This window comes from Eucyclogobius newberryi, unplaced genomic scaffold (assembly GCF_026437365.1).
Source record: "Eucyclogobius newberryi isolate DKJ021-1_F unplaced genomic scaffold, fEucNew1.0.hap1 SCAF_1, whole genome shotgun sequence".
Lineage (NCBI taxonomy): Eukaryota > Metazoa > Chordata > Actinopteri > Gobiiformes > Gobiidae > Eucyclogobius > Eucyclogobius newberryi.
Genome location: NW_027315723.1, coordinates 2569922 through 2597724, shown reverse-complemented (window position 1 = coordinate 2597724; position 27803 = coordinate 2569922). Strand labels below are relative to the sequence as shown.

Sequence of the window (27803 nt, the reverse complement as noted above, 5' to 3'; positions counted from 1 at the left end):
TTTACTTGTTTTCTACTGTTTTTTGTGTGAATTTTGAGCCACGTTTATTGCTCATTGTTGGTGTCATTTCTTGTTTGAACTTTTGCAGATGAACGAAGACTCTGTGACTTACTCTACAGTGAATCTACAGAACATGGCAAGGTCTGACCACAGCGCCATCTACAGCCAAGTCAGCAGCACTGCACAGGACTGAACCCTCGTGAAATGTGTCGTTTCTTGTAGGGAAATTGCTGACAAATGAATATTTAAGATGTTTCCGCAAAGTTGTACTGCTGATCGCTTCATGAATCATAATAAAAGCTGAACTTGGCCTTTTAGTCGCAAAGTAGAACCATCAGTGTGAAATAAACTAATCTATTCTGTATCTACCTCTGTATCTACCTGCGTTGCACCAATGAAATTTCCCCATGTGGGACAATAAAGGAATATCTTATCTTATCTTATCTTATCTTAATCTGATCTCAGTTCATATATAAATACACAGGATTACTCAAAGTAGACAAATGCTCGCAGTAATTAAACACAAGGACACGACTTTATAACAGGGTTTGAAGTAACAAATGCAGCTCAGCAGAAAGAACTAGAGGAACATTTAGATTTTGAAATGTGTCAAACGGACGTGGGCGGAGGAATAAGTTAAGAATAAAACACCACAGAAAGAGGAAGAGAACCGGACACAAACGCTCAGAAGAAGCTCAGAAGAAGCTCAGATGAAGCAGACTGAACTAAAGATGATTTCCACGTTCTCTTATTTCTTGGTTTTAGCCTTTGTGCTTCAGTTTGAAGGTAAGACTTTGTTTTATTCAAGAGGTGCAAAACAACAAATGTATTTTAAAATCTGATCAGAGACGGAAGAGAAGCAGTTGTACTTAAGACAGAGACTTTTAACCAAGAAATTTTTATTGCCCTAAAACTGTTTAAAACCTGTGTCTTTAGTGGGAAGAGGAACCAAGACTTTTACTGCAGAATTCTGTTACACTCTACAATCTATTACAATCTATTACAATCTATTACAATCTATTACAATCTATTACAATCTATTACAATCTATTACAATCTATTACAATCTATTACAATCTATTACAATCTATTACAATTTATTACAATCTATTACAATCTATTACTTAAGGAGGAGGAAAAGTATGAAGCCTGAAAACTTTACTTTACTAAATATAACTGGCCCATCTCTGAATCTGAGGTGTTTTTGTGAAAACTAATGTTTGCAACAAAAATATAAAATGTGATTTGTTCATCGACTGAGATTGTGAAGGACAGAATATATATGAACTAAAACAGTCATAATAATGATAAAATAAGTCACTTCTGTTCAATCTGAGTTTAAAAAGAGCTTTTATGTGTTTAGGTCACATTATGACTCAAATACTGATGTGAATAACTGTTAAATTGTGACGTTTCTTCTGTAAATAATGTGATATTGTGACGTTTCTTCTGTAAATAATGTGATATTGTGACATTCCTAGTGACTTTTGAAAACCACTGGCCTGATTAGATCCAGAGGAAATCAACACACTTCACTTCAATTCACCTGTTTGTTTTGTAGGAGCAGAATCTAAACTCTTCAGAACTGGTGAAGACGTCACTTTGTCCTGTCCTAAAGCAGTGACACATGGTCCAGAATGTTCTTATGTCAGCTGGTTTTACTACAACAGATACGGTTCAGCTGTAGACAGAGTAAGAAGAGGAAGTGTTGTCGAGGCTCCTCGAGGCTCCTCCAGAGTGAGTTTGGCCCCAAACTGTTCTCTGAACATTCACAACGTCACTGAAGAAGACGCAGGGCAATACGTCTGCCGTCTGTTTGACCAAAATACCTGGGACACGTCAGTTTATCTGGAGACCATCAAGGGTAAGTCACATGTCTCCATTTTAAAAAACATCAAATCAAACTTTATTTAAAGGAAGTGGATATATTTTATTGAAAATATTGCCATATGATTGAGTTGAACATTGTGTTGGTGCCACTGCAGCGTCGTGAGTTCAAGCCCAGTGTATTTTTCGGACGCGCAGCCGAGGCGTTTGTCTTCAAATGTCCAACAGGCGTTCTGCATTGGGAGCGAATTTGACGCCGGTGTGTGAAGCCGGCTTAAGTCTGTGTCATATTTATATTTCCTGATGTGAACATGTTTCTCTTTCAGTCTCTCGAGCTCCTCCAGGTCCTGATGTTTCACTCTTCACACTCCAGTGCTTCGTGTCCAGGCACAGCAGACAGTGTGAGGATGGGACGATCGTCTGGTCTGATCATGAGGGGAAAATAACAACCAATGTCCAACAAAGCAACTGTGTGTCCTATTTAACGGTGGAGCGTCGCCACATCAGGACCTTCACCTGTCAGGTTCTCGATGCAGAGAATAAAGTGTTGATCTCAGCCGACTTCACACCAGGTGAGACTCAAACCTCCAAAAGTCTTTCATGTGGCTCATTGATGGTTGTGCAGTTACAATCTTGCTGAATGTGATTTCCCATGAGCCTGAACCGAAGAGAAACCACCTGAAAGCCTGGAGAACAAGCCCCTCCCACTCTTTATTTATTTATTTATTGTTGTGAATCATTTCTCGATTGTTTCTGATCCGATCACTTGAAGTTCACTGATCTCTAAAGCCAAAGACATTCTACAAATATCTCGTATCATTCACAACCACATCTATAGAACTTCACCCATTCATGTGGACGTTTCAGTCAGGAAAAAGAGACAAAAAGAGACAAAACGAGACAAAAAGAGACAAAAAGAGAAATGTTCAGACGATTTGTGTAAGAGGAGGTGCTTCTGGTTCTGGTTGATTAATCACAAACTCCAAATACATGTCACTGCAGTGAAAGGAGAAAGAGAGTGACACTTTAAAGACGTCAGAGTCAGGCTCAAAACGAGCTCCGTTGGTCGTTGGTTCTCTTCTGGATCAGTGCAGGAAAAAAGAGGTTTTATGGTCGACACCACATAATAACTGAGCCGAGAGAATAAGAGGAACATGTAGGTGTTAAAATGTACCATCTTTTGTTTTTTCACACTCTTTTGGTCATGTGCTCGGTGTCAAACTGACGTGGGCGTGGCAGAGTTTAGAATAAGAATCAAGACTGTAGTTGAACTATTGGCTAATGCCAAACTAAAATTAGTATTTGTTAAAAAAAGTATTCCAAATAAACAGAACCATTTAAATAGCTATGCAGAGCTTTTAGCATGTAGCATGCTAGTTAGCATGCTAGTAAGCATAGCAATATAACATTCAAACATTCAAATCTAAATGTATGATGTAAAAACATGATGGTAAACCACATGTTAGCATTTAGCCATTAGCATTGTTGCTAATGTTAAAGGTCATTAAACGACTGCATAAATCAGCCTCAGACTCACCAGTTTAGTCGGTAGTGTTTGTTCACACGTAACATGACAATATTCCAAGTAATAAAAGGTTCTGGTTCTACAAGAATATACATTTCTTAATGACATGTAAGAAACAAGTAAATGTGAAAAGACAGTGTTTTAAGGGCAATATTGCGGCGATGGCATCCAAACAAAACCAAAGCTGCGGCGTGCTAAGACACTGGTATTTCAAGATTGAAGACGCGTCACAGACAGGTGCACATGCCAGGTGCACATGCCAGGTGCACATGCCAGGTGACTTTATTGTTCCACACGTAAACAGAAAAGCCGGCACTTACTTTCATTTAGATGACACACGCTTGTGCCACAACAACAGCCTCTTTCTGGTGAGATGGAACGATCAACATAAAAGAGGCGTAGAACGTGAACGTAAATGAAAACCATCACGGTAAAATAACAAAAACGTAACGGTCAACAAATGTCTCCTTCCCCGTGCTCACCCCGCCGCCATGATCCAAGCCACCGCCCGCAGCAGATGAGCACTCACCCTAGTGCCGCCCCCAAACACCGTAGAGTCGTGCTCGTAACAAACCCACATATGGCCCCTACAGGCACTGACCAACAGACTGACGTCCTCTGGAGAGAAAGAGCATCTTTTTACAGAGAGGATCCTCCACGAGGTGAGATCCTCATGGAGCTCCAGTCTGAGGGAGAGTGACATCATCTTTAGCCTCTTCTCTTTTCTAACAATCGCTCCAACAGTTGATCTTTCTTCTTGCCAATCGCCCGTAGCTCTTTCCAGCCGGCAGTGGGTGGAGTCAGACTGATTGTGGGCTGGACATGGGTCTTTATGCAGATAATGAGCTCAATCAGCTGGAACTAATTTAGATGAATAAGTGGAGCAGAGGTGGACTTTGTAAAGACAGACTAACAGGTCTTTGAGAGACAGAAGTCTTGCTGATTGACAGGTGTTCAATACTTATTTGCAGCAATAAAATACAAATAAATGATTTAAAAATTAAATGATTATATACATTTTTAGATTCTGTCTCTCACAGTGGAATGCACTGTACTCAGAGAAAAGCTTGTGATTGGTTGGCTGGATGTGAGGGACTGACAGCTGACATGTCTCTGACTGTGCGTCATCATTCCTTGTCTCTGATCGTTGAATGTTGCCTTCTTATCTTAGATCTTAACCTGATGCAGATCAGAATAGTCTTTCAGGGCATGAGATTCACCTTCACAGAACGTTTCACAATAATTTAAGCCTAAAGTCGTGACCTCACTTGCCCTCTCACCCAGTTTTGTTCAGGGCCCAGGTCTGAACAAACCCTCATTTTAACCACAGCTGGTTTCAACTGCGTGAACAAAATAGGAAAGAATAGACATGATTCATTTTGTGTTTCACTTCCCCTTTCACTGCTCTTGTCGTCTGCTGTCACTTCTTCTCTTTAAGCGCTGATGTAACTTCCTTTCCGAGCACCACTCACCAGCCCAACTCTACGTCACAGAAATGTGCTCACAGAACTCACCATATCCAGTTTGAATTGAGCTCTGTTTGGATGAGATGGTTCTATAGCATCTTCGTGGTAGGATGGGCCATGTCATTTATGGCTTTGTAGGTCAGGAGGAGGAGTTTAAATGTGATTCTAAACTCAACAGGAGCCAGTGAAGAGACTCCAGCACCGGTGTAATGTGCTCTCTTCTTTTAGTTCCTGTTAGTAATCTTGCTGCTGCATTTTGAACCAGTTGAAAGCTTTTTATGGAGCTTTTAGGACACGCTGCGAGCAGGAGTTACAGTCTAATCCAGATGTTACAAACGCATGGATAAATTCATAAGATCAGCATCGCTTTTAGGCAGGATTCTTCTGATTTTACAACAACAACATCCCAAAGAATTGTCTCTTTTATACCGACACAAGTGAAACGGGAAAGGGATATAAATGAGCCATAAATGGACCGAGTGAATACTAATCTTCTTATTCACCCGTTCATTTCATAATTGTATTCTACCTAATTGTATTTTGAGTGTGGCCCAGTTTATAACGTCAAAAATCTAGTCACAATAAAATAATAGGAACTTTAAAGTGGGACTTAGCACTGAAATAAATATGCCAACAATAGTTGTCAACAAGTGTGGTTAAAGGCACTGTGTTTTCAGAGGCCTCTGCTGTGATTGGAGGGTCAAACACCTGCAGGGGGCGTCGTTCTCAGTGTCAAACTGAGCAAACGTCATTGGCACAGAGGACAGGAAACGCCGTCACTGGATTACAGAGGCAATTGAAACACGCAAACGTACCCACCGGACAATAAACCGGGACGAGAGGGACTTTTTACTCCACCACACCTGGAATACTGAGATGCCAGACTGCAGATGGCGCTGTGCAAGTCAGCGGACAAGACACGTCAAGCAAACACTGGTCTGTAAAGAGAACCTTTTGAACAAACAAAAGCTGCTCCTGTTGCTCCAGCCTTTAGTCCAGCAGCGTCTCCATCTTCCTCCTCAGTCTCTCCATCTCCTCCTCTTCACCGCAGCCTACAATCAAAGTAAATGCCCCTTTTATGAGTAAATATTGATGTTGTAACCTTTCAGAGGCGTCTAAAGGAAACAGAAGTGGGCGGGGAGCAATGTGAGATGAGGAAAAGAGGAAGCGACTTTTCTGAAGTTCTGTCAAAAAACAAACGGCAAATGGAACATGGCTTTAATGACTGTTGTCTGTTTGGTTGTTTGTTTTCTGCTGCAGTTTGGAGGTAAGAACTGATCATGCTGTTTTCAGATATAGTGTTAGCAGTATAAATATTCATGCTCTGACTGGTTTGTAATGAGTTTGTTGTGATATTGTCCACTTTATTCCAATATTGTTTGTTTGGATTATTCTTATTGATTCATTTGGTCGTGACAGAGCTTCTTAAAGGAGGACTAAACGTTTGTAGGTGGAGGAAACCTTCTATTCTCCATGAAAATGTTATTGTTTTGTCTGTAATAAAAATGGCAGAAATATGATAAATTAAAGACTGAAAATGTCGTTGGAAAAGTCAACTCCTCCGAGTGGAAAACTGCTGCAGGTGATACTCTTTCAGCATTTAAACCTGACCTGATGCAGTGATTGGCTCCTCATTTCTGAAACGACCATGTGGAAAGACGAATCCTGTGGTCATGGAGAAGACGTCAAGTGTGTTTGAGAAAATCTAAGGAGAAGCAGAAACTAATGTACTAGATATCTGAACCCCAGTTAGAGCGTTTGGGACGAGCTGGAGGCTTTGTGAAGTGGTCACTCTCCATCATCAATACATGATCTGTGTGAGGAACAATGACACTGAAGATGTGTGTGAGGAACAATGACACTGAAGATCTGTGTGAGGAACAATGACACACTGAAGATCTGTGTGAGGAACAATGACACACTGAAGATCTGTGTGTGGAACAATGACACACTGAAGATGTGTGTGAGGAACAATGACACACTGAAGATCTGTGTGAGGAACAATGACACACTGAAGATGTGTGTGAGGAACAATGACACACTGAAGATCTGTGTGAGGAACAATGACACACTGAAGATCTGTGTGAGGAACAATGACACACTGAAGAGGGCGTATGTTCCCGGGGAGTCCAGATGCTGCAAGATGAAGTGTAGTGCCAGGTTGATGGCGTCGTCCACAGACCTGTTGGCTCTGTAGGTGAACTGCAGGGGGTCCAAGGTTAGGGTTAAGGAGGTTAAGGACTTGAGGTGGGGGAGGACCAGACGCTCAAATGACTTCCTGCTCCACAGGTCTGTTGTCATTAAGTCCAGTGATCCTGGGCTTCTTGGGGACAGGGACGATGATGAACGTCTTGAAGCAGGCTGCAACATGGCATGACTCCAGGGAGGGGTTAAAAATGCAAGTGAAGACAGGGGCCAGCTCGCCTGCACAGTTTCTTAAGGTGGCCGGGATGACACCGTCTGGTCCAGCAGCTTTTCGGGGGTTGGATTGGAAATAGTCTGCTCACATCCTGTTCCTGAACTGTGAGAGGGTTGGGGGAGTTGGGGGGGGACCGGGGTGGGGTTGGCAGAGGTGGCCACAGTGGGGGAGGGGGTGTCAAATCTACAGTACAGGGAGTTGAGTTGCTGGGCAGGTTTTCTGTCGTTCACAGAAGGGGGGGCTCTGGGCTTGTAGTTGGTGAGAAGCCGGAGCCCAGTCCACACAAGAGGCGGGGCCACTCCATACAGAGGCGGGGCCACTCCATACAGAGGCGGGGCCACTCCATACAGAGACGGGGCCACTCCACACAGAGGCGGGGCCACTCCATACAGAGACGGGGCCACTCCATACAGAGACGGGGTTGTTGTTGGAGAACTGCTGCTTCAGACGCGTACTGTAACGGGCTCTAGCTCTCGACACCCTGCTAAACCCATACTTTGCATCTTTGTAGTGCTCTCTATCTCTGCCCTGTGCTCCGCCTCCTTCTGCCTCAGCCTCAGTTTAAGTGTGAACCAGGGTTTGTCTTTGTTGAAAGTGACTTTGGTGTGTGATGGTCTAATGCTGTCCTCACAGAATGTATGACGTCACAGTGTCCGTGTAGCTCCTCCCAGTCTGTAATGTCCAAACACGCTCGTAGCTCCTCCTCCTCCGCATCATTGGTCCACTTCTTAGAAGTCCTCACTCCAGGTTTGGAGAGCTTCAGCCTCTGTCTCTGGAGGACACATGGTGGTCTCCCATCCAAGTTCTAACCAAGCCCAGCCCTGCTGAGCTTCACAGAGCAGATGATAAAGTGTAATGTTTAAGCAAATCTAAATGCAAAGGTTATTAAATCAGGATCAACATTTAAATGTATTTAAGTGACAATTATTTAACATTTGTAAAAAAAACATTTTATTTTAAATTAGTTTTTAACATTCACCAACAACTGTGACAATTTTACATTTTAATTTCAGTAAACACAAGTTTCTCTAAACATTTTCATTAGACTCATAAATATTCTCTCCATTCTCCAGAAACATCTTGCTTTTGTTTTCCTCATCTAAAGTGTCATGAAATATTGTATTTTACAGAGAACTTGCTTCTTTATCTCGTTTTTAGTTTTATTGCATGTTCTCTTCACACAATGATACAAAAGCAGATTAAAGTTAGTTTTGTTCAGACTAGAGACAGTAAAGACCTGAGGAACAGCCAGGTCCAGTCCAACATTCAGCTCTCTGCAGACTGACACATAAGACTCTGTGTGAACGTTTTAGAGCAGATTTGTATAACTGCACAGAGCGTGGGATTTATTAACCTTTAGATAATATGAGTTGAGAGCAATGAAAAAAATATATATATAAATCAGGCCTAAAACTGTTATTTGCCTAAAGCTGCTCTGGAAAATCAAGAAAATAAAACATGAATTGACCTCAACTTCTCTTCTTTTTTACAGAGACTGACCACGCCCTTCGTTTCTCCAGAGCTGGAGCAAACATGACTCTGCCCTGTGAGAGACTCAAGCATCTCGGTCCAGACTGCTCCAGAGTCAACTGGCTTCACTATAAAGACTCTTCATCATCATCACCCAAAGTCTCTGAAGGACAGATCCAGGGCAGTGACTCCAGACTGAAGCTGAACTCAGACTGTTCTCTCACTGTTCAGAGCGTCTCTGCTCAAGACTCTGGAATATTCCTCTGTCGTCAGGGGAACAACCCTGATTCAGACACAACTGTGCATCTGAGCGTCCTCACTGGTGAGTCATATTTCAATCCAATCCACTTTATTTATATAGCACGATTTATACAACCAGAGGTTCCAAAGTGCTTCACAGCAGGTAAAAGATTACAGAGGCATAAATAGGATAAAAGTAATAAAATAAGATATAAAAACAAAATCAAATAGAAAATTAAATCAAACAAACACACTAAAATCAATGGAATAAAAATAAATAAAATAAAATAAATAAAAGGTGCTGCCCTCCCAACACATATAAAACATACAATCAACAAACTACATGGAGTTAAAAACCAGAGAAAACAGATGGTTTTAAGAAGCGATTTAAAAAGAGGCAGTGAGGAGGCTTTTCTTATGGGGCGTGGCACTTTGTTCCACAGCTTTGGAGCTGCCACTGCAAAGGCTCGTTCACCTCTGACCTTTAGCCCGTGGCACTGTAAGGAGCTGGTCAGCTGACCTGAGGGAGCGGCTGGGAGTGTAGGGGTGTAGCAGCTCGGAGAGGTCAAGAGGGCCAAGACCATTTAAGGCTTTAAAAGTAAATTAAAGAGTTTCAAAATTAATCCTAAAATGGACGGGCAGCCAGTGGAGTGAAGCTAAAATATTTTCTTGTTCCAGTTAAAAGACGGGCAGCAGCATTTTGGACCAGTTGGAGACGAGCAATTGAGGACCCACTAACCCCCAGATAGAGAGCATTGCAGTAATCCAGCCGAGTGGTGACAAAGGCGTGGATTACGGTTTCAAAATGCTGTCTCTGAAGGACTGGTTTTATTTTTGCCAGCTGCCTCAACTGGAAGAAGCTTGACTTCACCACAGCTTTTATCTGGCTGTCCAGTTTAGGGCCTGGGTCCACTTTCACCCCCAGATTGCTCATGATAGTCTTTTGATACTGGGCTAGAGGACCCAGGTCAACCATGGGGGTCACAGAAGTCCCACCAAAGACCATGACTTCAGTCTTTTTTTCATTAAAATTTAAAAAGTTCAGAGACATCCAGGCTTTAATGTCTTTTAGGCACTCTAGCAATGGCATAACACTATAGGAGTCAGATGTGTTAAGGGGGACATAGATCTGACTGTCATCTGCAGAGCAATGAAAAGAGATGCCATGTTTCCTGAGGATTGAGCCAAGTGGGAGTAGATAGAGAGAAAATAAAAGCGGGCCAAGCACAGAGCCCTGCGGGACCCCATAAGAGAGGGGAGCCGTGGAGGACACAGAGTCAGCCAGGCTGACACAGAATGTTCCATGTGACAGGACCTAAACCATTCTAATGCAGTGCCACTGATGCCCTCCCACTGCTCCAAGCGAGCAATCAGGATTTCATGGTCCACTGTATCAAATGCTGCAGTCAAATCTAAAAGGACAAGGACAACACAGTGACTAGAGTCAGTAGCTAAAAAGATGTCATTAAAAACTCTTAAAAGCGCAGATTCGGTGCTGTGCAAGGTTTTAAAACCAGATTGGAAAATCTGGCTGGGAATAGACAATTTTTTCCAAGATTTTAGAAAGGAAGGGCAGTTTAGAAATAGGCCTGAAATTTGCCAAAACAGTAGGATCCAGCCCGTTTTTTTTTTAACAAGGGTTGCACAACGGCATGTTTAAATTTAACAGGAACCACTCCAGAAGTCAGACTGCTATTGACAACTGTGATAAAAGATGGGCCAACAGTCTGAAAAGCCTCCTTAAAAAGTTGGGGAGTGACAGTGTCACCTGGGGAACCTGAGGGCTTCAAATGATCAACAATCTCCTGCACAAAGGGCAGGGTCACTGGCTCAAACGTGTCCAAAACAGCAGAGCAGGGGACGTACACTGAAGGGTCAATGGCAGGAGGTGAAATAAGTGCTCTGGTAGAGGTGACTTTATCAATGAAGAAGTTAAGGAAGTCTTCACACACAGATGCCTCAACTCCAACAGTCTGTGGTGCATTCAGAGCAGAGTTGATCACTTTAAATAAAACACGAGGTTTGTGGGAATTCAACAGGATAATATCAGAAAAATAATTTAGTTTTGCCTCTTTCACAGTGCATTGGTAATTACGCCAGCAGTCTCTCAATATTTGAAAAGAGACTTGTAGTTTGTCTTTTTTCTTCTACAATCCTGTCTGGCAGCTCGGGTTGTTTCATTCAGCCAGGGCTCAGCCTTAGATTTAGGCTTTTGCCGTCTATTCTTTAATGGAGCCGCAATGTCTATAGCATTTTGACAGGTGTCAAGAAAGCATGAGTTCAGGGCCTCTGTATTCTCCTACACAGATTCAGGGATGACACAGTTTTGACTGAAAGCAGATGAGAAGTGAGCAGCAGTGGAGGGGTTAATAATTCGACATCTGTGAGTGGCAGCGCGAGGTTCAACTGTTTGACAGCACACATCAGCTTCAAACAGTACAGGCAAATGATCAGAGAAGATAGCATCACAGATCTCCTGGTTAAAAACAGGCAAACCATAAGATAACACAAGATCAAGTGTGTGAGCACGTTCATGGGTGAGGCCCACGTACAGACTGCACAAGATTGAAAGAGTCAATGCTGTTTAAAAATTCATGCGCCAGCGGGTTTTCACAGCAACACACATGAATATTACAATCTCCAACAATAAGGACCCGGTCATAATTAGGCATTATATCCACCAGGAAAACAGAAAACTGTTAAAAAGTCTCTGTTATATTTGGGAGGTCGGTAAAGCACAGCACACAACACCGTGTGAGGATGTCCCAGCTCAAATAGACTCATTTCAAAGCTGGTGAAGGATGACAGCGATAACTGATTGCATTTGAAGTCTTTCTTAAAAACAGTCGCAATTCCTCCTCCTCGACCAGTCGTCCGAGGAGAATTAAAATAGCAGCACTCGTCAGGTAAAAGTTCTGTGAAGACACTGGACTCACCGACACTCAGCCAGGTCTCGGAGATGAGGAGGAAATCCAGTTCCCGGGATATGAAGAAGTCCTTAAGGATAAACGATTTATTCCCCAGTGATCTGGTGTTAACCAGGCCAAACCCAGGAGCTGTCGCGTCGGGGCGAACAGCCGAGGAGGCCCGAGTCAGAGGCCGCAGATATTCCAGATTCACTCTGCGCCAGCGGAGACAAGGGGAGCAAGACACGCGACGAGGCTGGAACACCTCATCAGAACCAGCAACGGGGACCAGACCGGCAGGAACAAGGTCCAGGGAACGACGAGACACACACAGGCCAGGACCAGCTCCATGTCCACCACGATCAGGACGTACAAACCCGGCCCTCAGCCACACAAGACAGCCGCTATGTTTCCCCCGGCGTCGGCCGCGTTTTCGCCGTGGAGGTGGCGCTAGAGTCCGGCGGAGATATGGCGGGATATCCGATAAGAAATTAGAAGATTTTCCGCGGTGATTCTCAGATCTAGCAGCGTTTGGCGATCATACACCAGCAGAGTGTTAACGGTACAACAAGTGTTAGAAACAGCAGCAACACAACAGCTGGAGCAGCTGACGGCCCGCCTGACACACTGGCGCCATCTTTTTGATATTTGTCTTTTGTATCGCTCCAGTTAAAACAAAACAAATCATTTCCAAAGATCTCTGTCAGTGAAAACACAGAATGTCTTCTTGAACATATTTACAGCAAAGAAGAGAGTCAAATGTAAATATGTGAAGTCTGTTACAGTGCGCTGACTTTCAGATAGAATAAGTTTGTTTTGTCTTCTAATTCTAATAAAGTTTTCCATCTGTTTCATCTCTCAGTGTCTTCAGCTCCAGCCGACCCCGACCAGAACATCACATTACGGTGCACTCTGAGCAGATACACTGGACTTACCTGTTCATCTGGGAGGTTTCTTTGGGTGGACCAGGATCATCAGAAGGTTCTGTCTGAAAGAAGAGAGACCTGTGAGTCTGATCTGACAGTGGAGCTCCAGAGTCCACACACTAGAACCTTCACCTGTCAGTACCAGGAGGAGGGTGAAGTCCTGGTGTCTGCAGAGTACAGCCTGATGGTCCAGGAGAACAAAGACTTAGGTACGACACACACTTACTACGTCGGTGTAATCCCTCATTCGTCCAGGCGTGTTCCATAGTAGAAAAAGCTTCAGTTGTAGTCATCTGGACTCAGTTTGAAAAAATAGACGTTTCGACTCTCATCCAAGAGTCATTGTCTTACCACAGAACAGTATTAATATCGGAGTTCTCGACCTAAATTCTGTTATTGACAATGACTCTTGGATGAGAGTCGAAACGTCTATTTTTTCAAACTGAGTCCAGATGAAACAACTGAAGCTTTTTCTACACACTTACTACGTTTACACCTGAAAGTATCTAGGTCATATTCTGATTATGGGGTTGATATAATTGCTGCAAAGGGAAATCATGAATTGTTCAAAGTGAGTGAGTTGTGACAAAAGTGTGGTTTTATATTATATGTATGTTTGCAGTTGTTATGAGCGTGTTGTGTACAGCTTTAACTCAGATGCTTCTAGACTCCTCTGAACGTCTCTGAGCATGTGGACAATCCAGTCAAAGGGCGATGGAGTGAGACAGAAACATGACTTTACCTGGGACAGTCCCCTTGAGCCTGGTCCCAGCAAATTGATCCAAAACCATTGACACCATGTTCAAGCACAAGGGTCCATCAGTGCACGTGGCACCAGGACACCCGAGGTCGGAGGTCAATGATCGGCTTTGTGTTCGTGTCATCCGACCTTCGGCGTTGTGTCTTGGACACTCGGGGGCAGAGCTCCCTGGGGAGACGTTCCGGGCTGGAAGGACTATGTCTTTCGGCTGACGCCTCTGGATCCCCACAGAGGAGGAAGTGTCTGGGGTGTGGGAAGTCTGAGAGTCTCTGCCCCCACGACCCGGCCCGGGATAATCGGAAGAAGATGGATGGATTAATTTGTTCTTCTTTAACACTAGATACTTTCATAACCTCCATCAGTGTGTTTGTTTGTTTGTTTGTTTGTTTGTCATACCTTTTATACATTGTAAACCTTCATAGGGCCAATAAGTTATTTTCACGTAAATCTATATTTTCATATAACTGGACAGTACCGTATTTTTCGGAGTATAAGTCGCACCAGCCAAAAGATGCACAATAGAGAAGAATAAAACATATATAAGTCACATTTTTGGGGGAAATGTATTTGATCAAATCCAAGTCCAAGAACAGACATTTCCTCTTGAAATGCAGTTTAGAATAATAACAGATGAGAGAAGATGGTGAATAGGTGTACGTATGCTAACGCTAACACCTTCAGCTACATGACGTATGCTAATGCTAACACCTTCAGCTACATGACGTATGCTAACGCTAACACCTTCAGCTACATGACGTATGCTAACGCTAACACCTTCAGCTACATGACGTATGCTAACGCTAACACCTTCAGCTACATGACGTATGCTAACGCTAACACCTTCAGCTACATGACGTATGCTAACGCTAACACCTTCAGCTACATGACGTATGCTAACGCTAACACCTTCAGCTACATGACGTATGCTAACGCTAACACCTTCAGCTACATGACGTATGCTAACGCTAACACCTTCAGCTACATGACGTATGCTAACGCTAACACCTTCAGCTACATGACGTATGCTAACGCTAACACCTTCAGCTACATGACGTATGCTAACGCTAACACCTTCAGCTACATGACGTATGCTAACGCTAGCACCTTCAGCTACATGACGTATGCTAACGCTAACACCTTCAGCTACATGACGTATGCTAACGCTAACACCTTCAGCTACATGACGTATGCTAACGCTAACACCTTCAGCTACATGACGTATGCTAACGCTAACACCTTCAGCTACATGACGTATGCTAACGCTAACACCTTCAGCTACATGACGTATGCTAACGCTAACACCTTCAGCTACATGACGTATGCTAATGCTAGCACCTTCAGCTACATGACGTATGCTAACGCTAACACCTTCAGCTACATGACGTATGCTAACGCTAACACCTTCAGCTACATGACGTATGCTAACGCTAACACCTTCAGCTACATGACGTATGCTAACGCTAACACCTTCAGCTACATGAGGCACAGACAGAACTGTGGTAAGTGTCTGGTATGTGAACGTAACATATGAACAGTTATTCAGAGAACTATAGCATAAAGAACATGCTAACATGCTAACAAGTTTAGCAAAGCATCAGTTTTACCCCAAATCACTAAATCCATGGAATTCTTCTTCCTCTGTGTCACTTCTAAACAACTCCACAAACTCCAGAGGAAGAGGAAGTGCAGATTCTTCTTCTGCGTCGCTTAGAGCCTAGAGCGCCCTCTTGTGGTTGTCAGTGTGGAAATATTCTACATGTGAAATGCGGTTGCCAGTGGGACAATAACGAATATTATGTATATAAGTCGTACCCAAACTGTGAAAAAAGGTTATAGAAACTGTGAAATACGGTATTTCACATTTTCATTTCAATTTACATAATGTTTACAACTTGTGTCGTCACAAAATGTCAAATGGTCACTTCTGTACTTTAACTAAACTATAACAGTATAGTTGTAATTAATAACTGTAAACTGATGAAAATAAATATTCTCATATTAAGTTATCATCACACAAAGGCTTCAGTTCACATGATGTACAATTTAGCATGATAAGTTAAAACAACTCAAACGTTTACTTTAACCTAAAGCAGGTTCATAAAATGATAAGTGGAAATAAATAACTCACAATGTCCAATAAAAATTTCAGTGTAACTTACATTTATGATTTATTTTCATATTTCAGTGTATTTAAAAAAAACTTCAAGACAGAAATTGTACTTGTACTTAATGGAACTCCCCTGATATTAATTACAAGCAATCAAACCATCTAATAAAACTTTTAGCTCCTTCTGTTCTCCAATCAAACAATAACCATCATTATAGATCCATAAATTCACTCCATGACTTTGGTTCTGAATCGGCTTTTGAAAATGTTCCTTTTCAATCTTGTTCTTTTTTTATTTTATTTTTCAGGTGTTTTTTTGAATCTGCTTTATACATTACTTTGAGAATACATAGGTTGTTCAACTTAGTGCTTAAGTTGGACAAATAATGGGTTTGATTGATCTTGAGGCCCTTTTCTGTAAAATAAAGATTTGTTGTAAATATGGACCCCAAAATGTCTTCACAGTGGGTCAAATATTGGACTCTTATTGAGTTGTATAAGTTTAACAATACTGTCCTATTTAGAGAAAACTTTACTTTACTAACATTGCAATAGCTTTGAAGAGTTTTCATTTTGAGTAATTTATGTGAGATCTCCAGCTCAACTCTTCATCAATTATGACTCCTAAATATGTTTTTTACTTTTACTGTTTGTTTATCATTGAACATTTTTTTTCCCCAGAGTAAAATAATGTTGCATCATCTCAAACAGAATTTCCCAAGATCTGATACTTTTAAAAAATCGATTACATGTAAAAGAAATAGTTATGGCCCAAGAACCGAGCCTTGAGGCACACCCCATTCAACACCACACCTCTCTGAGTCTCATTTATCTGTACATATTGCGTTCTCTTTTCTAATACTAATAGCGAAGATAATAATGTTTGAACACGATGAAACTTGACAAATACATTTTTGACATTACACTTTCAGTAATCTACACCATCTCCGGAGCGGTGGCGTCTGTGCTGCTGTTGCTCATCGTGGCCACCGTGGTGTTTGTCAAAATCAAACACAAACGCTCTCCACAAGCGGCTGACGCCATTTACGGTACGGAACACGTTCACTTTTCATGTCATTTTTCTGAGACATGCTTCAGCACTCACTTCACACTCTTTTTCCGTTTTGGTTTACAGCGGAGACAAACCCAGCGGATTCTGTGGTGAGTCTGAATATTCACGTTCGCTTTAAGTCATGACACAGCTGTATTATTAGGAAATTTACACGAGACAAAGCCATTGCTCTCGGCCAATAGCGCATCAGGACATGTTCTCCCGTGTTCCCAACCAAGGCCTGGTGGATTAGTGGGTGAAATAAAAGCGTTGTAGTCTTTGTTTGGCGTTTTTTCCCCACAGAAACTGGACCAACGCAAATCCACGAAAGAGGACGAGAACTGGTTTATTTAAAAGCGTGTTGTGAGACCGTTTGCTGCGTTGGGAAGTGTATAAGTAGAGTATAAACACATGTGTGGTGTCAGGAGGTTACAACGACAAAATCCAAGGCGGAACTGGTTTGCCGGAAAAATTGGCGAGATAAAAGTGTGAAGATTCCGGATCACGCCGACAAAAATATGTTCTACTTATATCTGTATGTGAAGACAGACGCTTTCACTAAGTTCTCAACACATTTTGTATAAAGAAAGTTAATGTGTACCACGGACACGTTAACTTTCTACATACAAAATCCAATTGACTTTTTCCTTTTATTCTTCTCCCACGGAAACCGGTGAAAGGAAAACGTCTCTGTTCTCGTTGCACTCGAGCAAAACTCAGACCCCTGAGTTCATTTGTCAACTTTAGAACAAAATACGTTTGTGCGTTCGTTGATCCCTGTGTCCCTTTTCCTCGTTAGCAGCCGTGTTTGTTTTGACATGGACGGACCAAACGTGTCCCTGATTGGCTGACCCACCTGTCAATCACCCCCATCTGACCTCATAAAAATACATTTGCAGCAGCACATTTGCCAGGCTCTGTTCAGCCGGCTGCAGCATCGTGAGTTTGAATCCCAGGTTCAATGTGCTGCATGTCCTCCCCTCTCTCGACACCATTTCACGCTGGGACTGCCCAGTGTAAAAGCCCACGGACAAAAAAACCTTGAAAAAACTATTAAAAAAAACAGAGATGCAAAAACAAAGAAAAGTCAGCTTCTACACAGCGATGTCACATTTAATAATTCTAGTGAGAATTAGTCAAGAATTAACTTAAAATAGAAAATAAATAACTTGATAACAATGTTGTCGGTGTAATCCCCCAGTCGTCCAGGAGGGGTCCATTGTAGAAAAAGATTCAGTTGTTTCATCCGGACTCAGTTTAAGAAAAAAAAAAAGTTTCAACTCTCATCCAAGAGTCATTCTCAATCTCGATAACAATGATTGTTTGTTTTATTAACCTTTATTTAATTGATTGAAACCTCTTTTTCAAGGGTTCCTACTTGTGTTTTCTCTGGTGACATATTCACATATGTGTCTGACCGTGGCTAAACCAGTTACATGTCTACCCGGAGACATTGAGTTATTCACAGATTCTGAAAGTGTGAATTCGAAGCTCTCCAATGATGTCTCACTCATGTAGATCTGATAATATTTGAGTAAGTTGTGGTCATTTGAATGTATACAACTCTCAAACCCATTCACTGAGAAAACGGGGCTCAAAGTTTCTCACCGGAGTGAGCCAGAGTCACAGGGGGCGGGGCTCATTTGCATCTCATTGAGATAGGCCCTCCCCCCTGTCACACTGACACCACCTTCCCCTACAGCTGTCACTGAAGACTCAAGAGGAGTGTTGTTATTGATGGTAACTGGACTTGAATCAGAATTAGAAGTTACTATATTAAAATGGAAATACTTGGATTACAAAAGGCCCTGAATAGAATCAAAGAATCAGAATCAGAAAATAGGGTTCATTGCATTTGTCGATAAACATAATTCACAGGTGATTCAGTGCAACACAAACAACAAAATACGTCATAAGGCGCTGGTACAGCTGGCAGCCCGGTGTAAACGCTCTCTCTTCTTTCTCACACTTATTGTGCTTTATCTCCTATATTTTGTAAATATAGTTAGTATATTTTTTTTTTTTTACTGTACGATAGGGACACGCGCTGGAATAGTTTTTTAATTCAACTGTTTTTGACTTCTTTCGGCTGGATTTGAGCGTTTTTCGTTGCGTTCGTTGTGTTGTTGTGACGTGAGCTAGCTCCGAGTGAGCCCACCAGCCCCCCCCCGCGCCCTCCGGCCGCGCTAAAGTACGGCGTGTCGTCGGTACACGTTTATATACACGTTTATATGAAAGAGGAACTTCACGAACGATCGGGACACGCACTGGAATCGCTTTAAATTAACTTGTTTTGACTTTATTCGGCTGGATTGAGTGTTTTCGTCGTGTCGTTGCGATGTGTCTTGGCTCTGAGTCCCCCGGCTCCGGCCCCGCCCCCCGGCTCCGGCCCCGCCCCCCGGCTCCGGCCCCGCCCCCCGGCCGGCGCCGTACCGCGTTTCCACAAAGGAGGAACTCATGAAACTGCGGAGAACAGTCGTCTTACCCGAAGATCGTCACGTTATCCCGGCGCAATACTGACCTAACCTAATACTGATGTGCAATTCTGTCGTATGTGCAATTGCTGTTGGAATTTATGTGCAATTCATGTGCAATCTATGCGCTGTCGTGACATATATTCATGTGCAATTACTGTTGTGATCACATGCAATGGTATTTATTTATTTATTTATTTGTCTATGGGAGTTTTTATTTATTTATAGGAGATCTTCTACTGAAAGTGTTTTTCAGACTTCCTATAAGTGATCTGTTCTTCTGTATCTGCCTCTGTATCTACCTGTGTTGCACCAATGAAATTTCCCCATGTGGGAAAATAAAGGAATATCTTATCTTATCTTATCTTATCTTAAAATATAAGATAAGATAAGATAGCCTTTAATGTTACAACGCAGTAGATACAGGGGGAAAGGACAGATAACTTATAGGAAGTTTAAAAAACACTCTTAATAGAAGAACTCTTATAAACAGATGCCAGGGCCAGGTATACGAACTGCAACGGGTCCATGGCTTTGAATATATGAGATATGAGATAATAGATATGATATGTACACCACCAGAGTCCAATTACATCAGAGATCACATCCTCATCCTCTTCTTCGTCTGTGCACTCTTCTGTGCTGTGACTCTCGGCGCTGGGCATGTGATGTCTTTTGCCTCGTCAACACAGAAAGGCCTGATTTTTTCATGCAGATAGGTCTGCCTGTCAAAGTTCAGTCCAGGTGGGACCAGGACATGGAGATTGTCAACCGGAGGCAGAACAGCTGAATTGCGTAGTAGCTGAAATTCCACTGGTTCTGCTTCACAGTGACTTTTCGCAAGCACCACACCTGGTCTCTTGGCACCAAAGCTGTAAACTAATAACAGGACATTTAAGAAATGGCTAACTATTTCACATAAAACACTCATTAACTATTTTTTTTAACACAATGTGAGTGTTTCAATATAAATACCTGAAGTGCTGATAACTCTTGATCTTTGGAGGCCGTCTGAAGAAGGGACTCAGATGCTTCTGCCAGTCCAAGTTCTTGACAAACACTCTGCCATCCGCCGTTCCAACAAGCTGTGGGATATTGAGGTGAGACTCAGGAGAGCTGTTTTCCACTACCTGATGACAAGGGCGACAATGTAAAAAAAATGAGAACAGAAGAAACATATCTTAAGCAGAGAGCAGCAAGTTTTGCCAGGCTAATGTTTACACATTACAGTATATATATAAACTAACCTCAGCGATGTCTTCCAAAGTGTCAACCCTGGTCTTCATGTATGCTCGCTTGATAAGTCCAAAGCCGCAATCAGGGGAGAATTTGGTGTGGCCAGCAATGAGGAAGTGGATGTCCATTGTGTAGTGAAGCTTGTGTCCAACACGCCAGGCAGCATACCACAACATGAAATTGTTTTTGTTTTGGCCACTGCACTTGTCACAATGAAGATCCACGTATTTTTCTCCAACACCGAAGTTGTTGAAGAAATGATGCATGTAGCTTATGACTTCATTGCTTCCCTTACTTGACGACATGCCTTTGTCAATCAGGAAATTGACCTGCTTCTGCATCCCTTCACAGGAGACACCAAAAAGGCCACATTTTCGTGGAGTCAGGAAATACATTGGCCCCTGCAGAGGGTTTGACGGAGAGTGTATCTGTAGTAGACAGAGAGAGAGAAAGGAGATTAGATTAATACATATGACATTTGATTAAGACGTATATGTCTCTATAATTGCTATTCTGCATTTGCACTATTATTAGTACCTGCTGTGCAACGTCGAAGCTGTAATGCATCCTGATGTCTTTGCTTGTTGACGGTGAGGGTCTGAAAGACAGCACATTAGATTCTGTTGTCAGTCTGCAGGCAGCAATCAAAGTGTTGTAAAAAGTCCTCTCACTTTGCACAAGGGCAAGATGATGCACTTGCTTCTGGACAACTTCAGATTTTCTTTCATCTGGGACATTTGCACTTTGTATCAGCTGCTCGTTGTTGCTCTGACACTGCCAACAGAGATCTGTGCGTGGCCTGCAGCTTCTGATGTGTGGGAGAAGCTGTTTCCACAGTGATCTGAAGCTTGATGTACAAACTGCAGGCTCACCTAAAAAACAGATGTTGCTTATGGTTAATTATACTCTAATCATTAAAACATGAAAATCACCAAAATAATGTTTTACACTTACCAAGCTCCTTAGCAGACTTCACGTAGAGACGCCAAACTGAGGCCTTAGTCACATGGGTTGGGAGCAACTTCACATGCCCGTCCCTATGGCCAGGATGTCGACCAGGTAGCATTGTGGAATGGACTTCTGCATAGTTTTGGATAAACTCTACAACGGTGTGAATCACTTCATGGCTGATGAACCTGCGTGAATGTGACAGTGGCTGTGCACGCTTCTTCCTCAATCGTGGTGTTGCTCCATTTTCGTCATAGTGTTTGATTATGTCAGTCAGGGTGTCTCCGCCAATTCTGGAAAGGGGAAAAAAGGGATTAGGAAATATAGGAATAACATGCTTCACAGATAACAGTTCACATTGTTCACATTTAAGACGCAAAACGCGGATACGAGGCAACTTTAGCCCTCTGCTAGCGGGGCTAAAGGGGACTAGCTCTCTTGAGATAAACACGGCTCGTAAAAGCAAACACTTGTAGAACAGCAAACATAAACAGGCCCTCTCGAGCGTGTCTGTGATGGGAACTAAACCAGCTTATTCTCATTGAGATGTTTCCCTTGTATTTAAGACGCAAAACGCGGATACGAGGCAACTTTAGCCCTCTGCTAGCGGGGCTAAAGGGGAATAGCTCTCTTGAGTTAACACAGATGCCCGTAGCAAAAGCACAAACACTAGCAGGCACTTTCAACATAACATGGATTGAATGTTACACAAACAGTACTTACGCCATGAGGAACAGAAAAGTATTTTTGCAGACTTCCATTCCTCCTATGAAATAGCTGATCCGAGCAGATTTTCGCTTTGTCTTCGGCTTTTTGGTCGACGTGGTTAACTCCGAAGTGACGACAGAACGTCTGTTTGCTTCCATATGTCCGATAATCCTCATATCTTGCCACTCTTTTTCTGCTGCTAAAGAATCGCTCCGCAGCTTGTACATGACTTCTGGGGTTAATTTATTGCTACACGATTCTCTTGAGAGCTGAGAATTTTCTTTTCTTCTTGCGTAACATTTGCAGTCAAAGTTACGGATCTTTTCCATCTCTTCTTCCTCGCCTGTAAATGTTACCGTGCCTATAGCGTTCCTTATTTCACGCTCCAGCTCTTCGGTGTGTCCGGCCGCTTCTTCCTCGTCTTCGTCCTCGTCTAAGGTCAGCCGTAGACTAGGAATATTTTCCAGCTGGATGAAATCGCACTCTTCATCTGTGACCTCATCTTCAGATTCAGAACTTAGATAGTCATCTGGATAAGCGGACTTTTCGCAGAAATAATCCAAAAGCGTGGAGCTGTAACAGCCGCGGTTAAGCTCCAAAGCAATAGCAGAAGGATCCATTTTTCAACTGATTTTACACAGCGTGTGTTGCGTGTCCCTGTGTTGCTGCTTATCAAGTAGCCATGCGGCTGGCGGCTCAGCCCATTGGCTGACTGCAATAGCTCAGCTGTTCATTTGGAAATGCGGTCACACCCACTCTGCACGTCCAGAGAGCGCCCGAAAACACCACATTTTTAACGGCTTTATTTATGCTTTTAATGCTGCAAATACTGTTATCTGATACATCGAATGGCTGGTCCATATCTTCAACTTTCACATAATGCAAAAAAACGAAAATCACAAATTTGGGGAAAAAAAGAGAAAATGCTGTTTATCTCAGTTTCCCCGAGGCCGACATGTACCGGAAATTTGCCCGTTCTGCCACATATTCGTTCCTTCTCCGTCTTCTGTAAAGACTGATTTATTTCAGCGAGACTCACCAGAGAATGACCTGCACGATAAGACTAACTAACCGAGCAATATAGTGAAAAGCATTATCTCCAATCGCAAAGACTCTCAGAATACTGCTGTCAAGACACTTCACGGCCAACGCGCATCCAACACACGCCCAACATACACGCAACGTACGCCCAACACACGCCAAACATACACGCAACATACAGGCAACGTACGCCCAACCCACAACCAACATACATGCAACACATGCCCAGCCCACAACCAAAATACACGCAACGCAGGCCATCGCACGCCCAACGCACGCCCAACACACTCCCAACGCACACACAACGTACACGCAACGCACGCCCAACATACACCCAACGCACGCCCAATGAATGCCCAACGCACGTGCAACACATGCCCATCGCACTCCCAACGCACACCCATCGTACACGCAACACATGCCCAACCCACAACCAACATACACGCAACGCACGGCCATCGCACGACTACCGCACACCCAACACGCAAGCCCAACGCACGCCCAATGCATACCCAACATGCGCGCGTCCAACACGCACCCAACACGCTCAACAAGCACGCTCAACAGGCATGCCCAATGGATACTCAACACTCACGCTCAACGCACGCCCACTGCACGCCTAACGCACACCCAACACACACGGCCAACACACGGCCAACGCACGCTTAACACGCACGCCCAATTCTCAACCAACACGCCCAGCACGCGCCCAATCGACATGCACACCCAACACGCACGCCCAAAGCACGCCCAACACGCACACCCAACACGCACGCCCAACGCACGCCCACCACAGGCTCAACACACACGCCCAACGCACGCCCAGCGCACGCCCACCGCAAGCTCAACACGCCCAACCAACACACACGGCCAATTCACAACCAACACGCACGGCCAACGCGCGTCCAGCACGCGCCCAACTGACACGCACGGCCAACACACGCCCACCGCACACCCAACGCACGCTCAACATGCACGCCCAATGCACAACCAACACGCACGGCCAACGCGCAACCAACCAGCATGCACGGCCAACGCGCAACCAACCAGCATGCACGGCCAACGCGCGCCCAACACACACCAAGCGCACACCAAACACGACGCCCACCGCATGCCTAACGCACACCCAACACGCACGCCCAATGTACGCCCAACACGCACGCCCAACGCAAGCCCTATGCACAACCAACACGCATACATGCAACACATGCCCAGCCCACAACCAACATACACGCAACGCAGGCCATCGCACGCCCAACGCACGCCCAACACACTCCCAACGCACACTCATCGTACACGCAATGCACGCCCAACGTACACCCAACGCACGCCCAACATACACGCAACACATGCCCAACCCACAACCAACATACACGCAACGCACAGCCATCGCATGGCCAACGCGCGCCCAACACGCATACCCAACAAGCACGCAGAAAGCTCGGCCTTCGCACGCCTAACGCACACCCAACAAGCACGCCCAATGCATACCCAACACTCACGCTCAATGCACTCCCACTGCACGTCTAACGCACATCCAACACACACGGCCAACACACGCCCACCGCACGGCCAACGCTCGCTTAACACGCACGCCCAATTCACAACCAACACGCACGGCCAACGCGCCCAGCACACGCCCAATCGACATGCATGCCCAACACGCACGCCCAAAGCACGCCCAACACGCACACCCAACGCGCACGCCCAACGCACGCCCACCACAGGCTCAACACGCACGCCCAACGCACGCCCACCGCAAGCTCAACACGCCCAACGCACGCCCAACCAACACACACGGTCAATTCACAACCAACACGCACGGCCAACGCGCGTCCAGCACGCGCCCAACTGACACGCACGGCCAACGCGCGCCTACCTCACCCCCAACACACACTCAACATGCACGCTCAATTCACAACCAACACGCACGGCCAACACGCGCCCACCGCACGCCCAACGCACGCTCAACATGCACGCCCAATGCACAACTAACACGCGCGCCCAATGCGCACCCAATATGCACGCCCAACTCGTAACACCCAACACGCACGGCCAATGCGTGCCCAACGCGCCCAAGGCACACTCAATACGCATGCACAACCAACAATCGTCCTTCTCACGTTCACGATCAGGTCTAAGGTTCAACTTTTATATCAACGTACGCTCAACACGCACGCCCAATGCACAACCAACACGCACGCCCAACGTGCGCACAACCAACACGCAAGGCCAATGCGTGCCCATCGCGCCCAAGGCACACTCAATACGCACCAACAATCGTCCTCCTCACGTTCACGATCAGGTCTAAAAGTCGACTTTTATATCAACACTAAGGACGACATGTGCACGAATAATCAGTTTCATAACGATACTGTAAGACAAACTCAATGTTTCATTTCAATACTGTGGCAGCTGTAATCTATAGTGAGAGCGCCCTCTGTTGGTTATGAACTGCGCGTCACTCTGTATTCACTTCCCTTGTGTTCAGATGGATCCTGACTATAATTTGACGTATGCAATGATAAACCACCAGAAATCAACACCTCGAAACCACGTAAGTCGATCAAGTTCACCTTCCACAGACCAGACGCAGCAGGAGATGGACCTTTGACCTTGACCTTTTACGTTCCAGAATCAGGTTGAGGTGGAGTACGCTGTGACCTACTCCTCTGTTACCGTAAAGAAAAACGAAGAAACCAACAACAGCGCCATCTACAGCACGGTCAAGAAAAGATAGAGAACAACAACTGCTTTTGTAAAAACGGATTCTGCTTGTGACATATCCTCATAGAAGTATTTTAATTTCAAGTTACATCTTAATTTACAGTAATGGAAATGTTACGCAATGCAGCTTTAAAAACATAAAAAGAGGACTTAACCAGAAGTAAACCAGGTCTAGTCCCAGAACAAGTATATCAGGCACACGTGATATATTACTCTTCTGCTCAGAAGAATATTCATGCTTTTCCCGTCACATACATGTACATGTACATGTGCACATACATGTACATGTACATGTGCACATACATGTACATGTACATGTGCACATACATGTACATGTACATGTGCACATACATGTACATGTACATGTACATGTGCACATACATGTACATATACAAGCGCTGTATAGTCCTAACATCTCGAATTTTTGTGTTAAATATATAATTTATTTTTGTTTCATATGTAGGTTGTACTTTTGTTTAAAGTTTGGCGATTTTATCTCAATTTTAAAGCAATATTCATTGTTGTGTTGGAAGTTATAGAAAATAACTTGAAATTGTCTTTAGCTAAAACATATTTGTGATTCATGTACAGTGTTGAATACACATAGTATTTGTCTTACTTCTCTGGTGTAACACAATATATTTTGAAATAAACAATAAAAGCTAAATGATCACTTTTAATCACTTTTTGGTTTCTCGATTAAGGAAAACAATCATTGTCATGGTGATTATTTGGCCCGTAATTGATCACCTATATATTATACATACATACATATATATACTGTGCTGAGTCTGTAATAAATGTTTTATGAAGAGTACTTTTTTAAAGAGGAAAGTTTAGACCGATGTGTTTTATAGTGTAGATGTGAAAAGTGAGCTCCAGGTTTTGAAGGGCGGAGCCAGCCAAAAGGCAAAGATAATTCCACTCAAATACATTAAAGCAACGTTTCACCAGACGTCCAAAGGGTATATATGAATGTTATAAATGTATATATATATATATATATATATATATATATATATGTATATATATATATATATATATATATATATATATATATATATGTATATATGTATATATATATATATATATATATATATATATATATATATAAATATATATAATATATGTATAATAGCATCGTTCATCCATTCAATCCTTTATTTAACCCGGGTAAAAACCTTTTACAAGAGCGTCCTGGCCAAACGGCGTCAGTTTAAGCTTTTTATCAACTTAAAGAAAGTGGAGGATCAATGATTTTGTCTAAATCATGTTATTTCACCTGCTTCATTAATGTACCAGAAAAAAGTACAAAGCAGTTTTAAGGAATTAAAGTTTCAAAGTATCAAATGATGCATTTGCCTGAGATAATGTAGCTCTGGAACAATACACAATAATAAATGGTGATTTTTAGCCTTTGTCATGTTATCGCGTAAGTCATTTCTACAAAGGATGAATAAGAGAGGCCCAAGTACTGAACCTTGTGGCGCTCCAAGGTTGTCTCGGAAACATCTGGAAACTCTCAAAGACAAACTTTCATGAGAAAAGGAGAAGCCAGAGTGTGGTGCAAGAGCTCAAACGCCTTCAGTAGCTCGATCATGTCGTGAGAACCAGCAGGAGGCCGCTCCATGTTTAGTCCTGACTCTGGCACCAGCAGGAGGCCGGTCCATGTTTAGTCCTGACTCTGGCACCAGCAGGAGGCCGGTCCATGTTTAGTCCTGACTCTGGCACCAGCAGGAGGCCGCTCCATGTTTAGTCCTGACTCTGGCACCAGCAGGAGGCCGCTCCATGTTTAGTCCTGACTCTGGCACCAGCAGGAGGCCGCTCCATGTTTAGTCCTGACTCTGGCACCAGCAGGAGGCCGCTCCATGTTTAGTCCTGACTCTGGCACCAGCAGGAGGCCGGTCCATGTTTAGTCCTGACTCTGGCACCAGCAGGAGGCCGGTCCATGTTTAGTCCTGACTCTGGCACC

General features: G+C 43.6%; 1 protein-coding gene across 1 annotated transcript; it reads left to right on the top strand.

Annotated features, from left to right (window-relative positions):
- The first annotated feature begins 731 nt into the window (after positions 1-731).
- LOC140362782 (uncharacterized) lies at positions 732-25886 on the top strand. The gene is made up of 8 exons (XM_072448976.1): positions 732-786; positions 2154-2399; positions 8730-9029; positions 12716-12988; positions 16579-16695; positions 16782-16807; positions 25596-25661; positions 25740-25886. The coding sequence occupies exons 1-8, from the start codon at positions 732-734 to the stop codon at positions 25842-25844; spliced, it is 1188 nt and encodes a 395-aa protein (XP_072305077.1). The 3' UTR covers positions 25845-25886.
- The last annotated feature ends 1917 nt before the right edge of the window (positions 25887-27803 follow it).

Bases quoted from the DNA above. Each gene is read 5' to 3' on its own strand.
- LOC140362782 (XM_072448976.1), top strand. From the start codon at position 732: ATGATTTCCACGTTCTCTTATTTCTTGGTTTTAGCCTTTGTGCTTCAG. The intron at 787-2,153 runs GTAAGACTTTGT...TTTCTCTTTCAG, and splicing joins CTTTGTGCTTCAGTTTGAAG to TCTCTCGAGCTCCTCCAGGT. The intron at 12,989-16,578 runs GTACGACACACA...TTACACTTTCAG, and splicing joins CCAGGAGAACAAAGACTTAG to TAATCTACACCATCTCCGGA.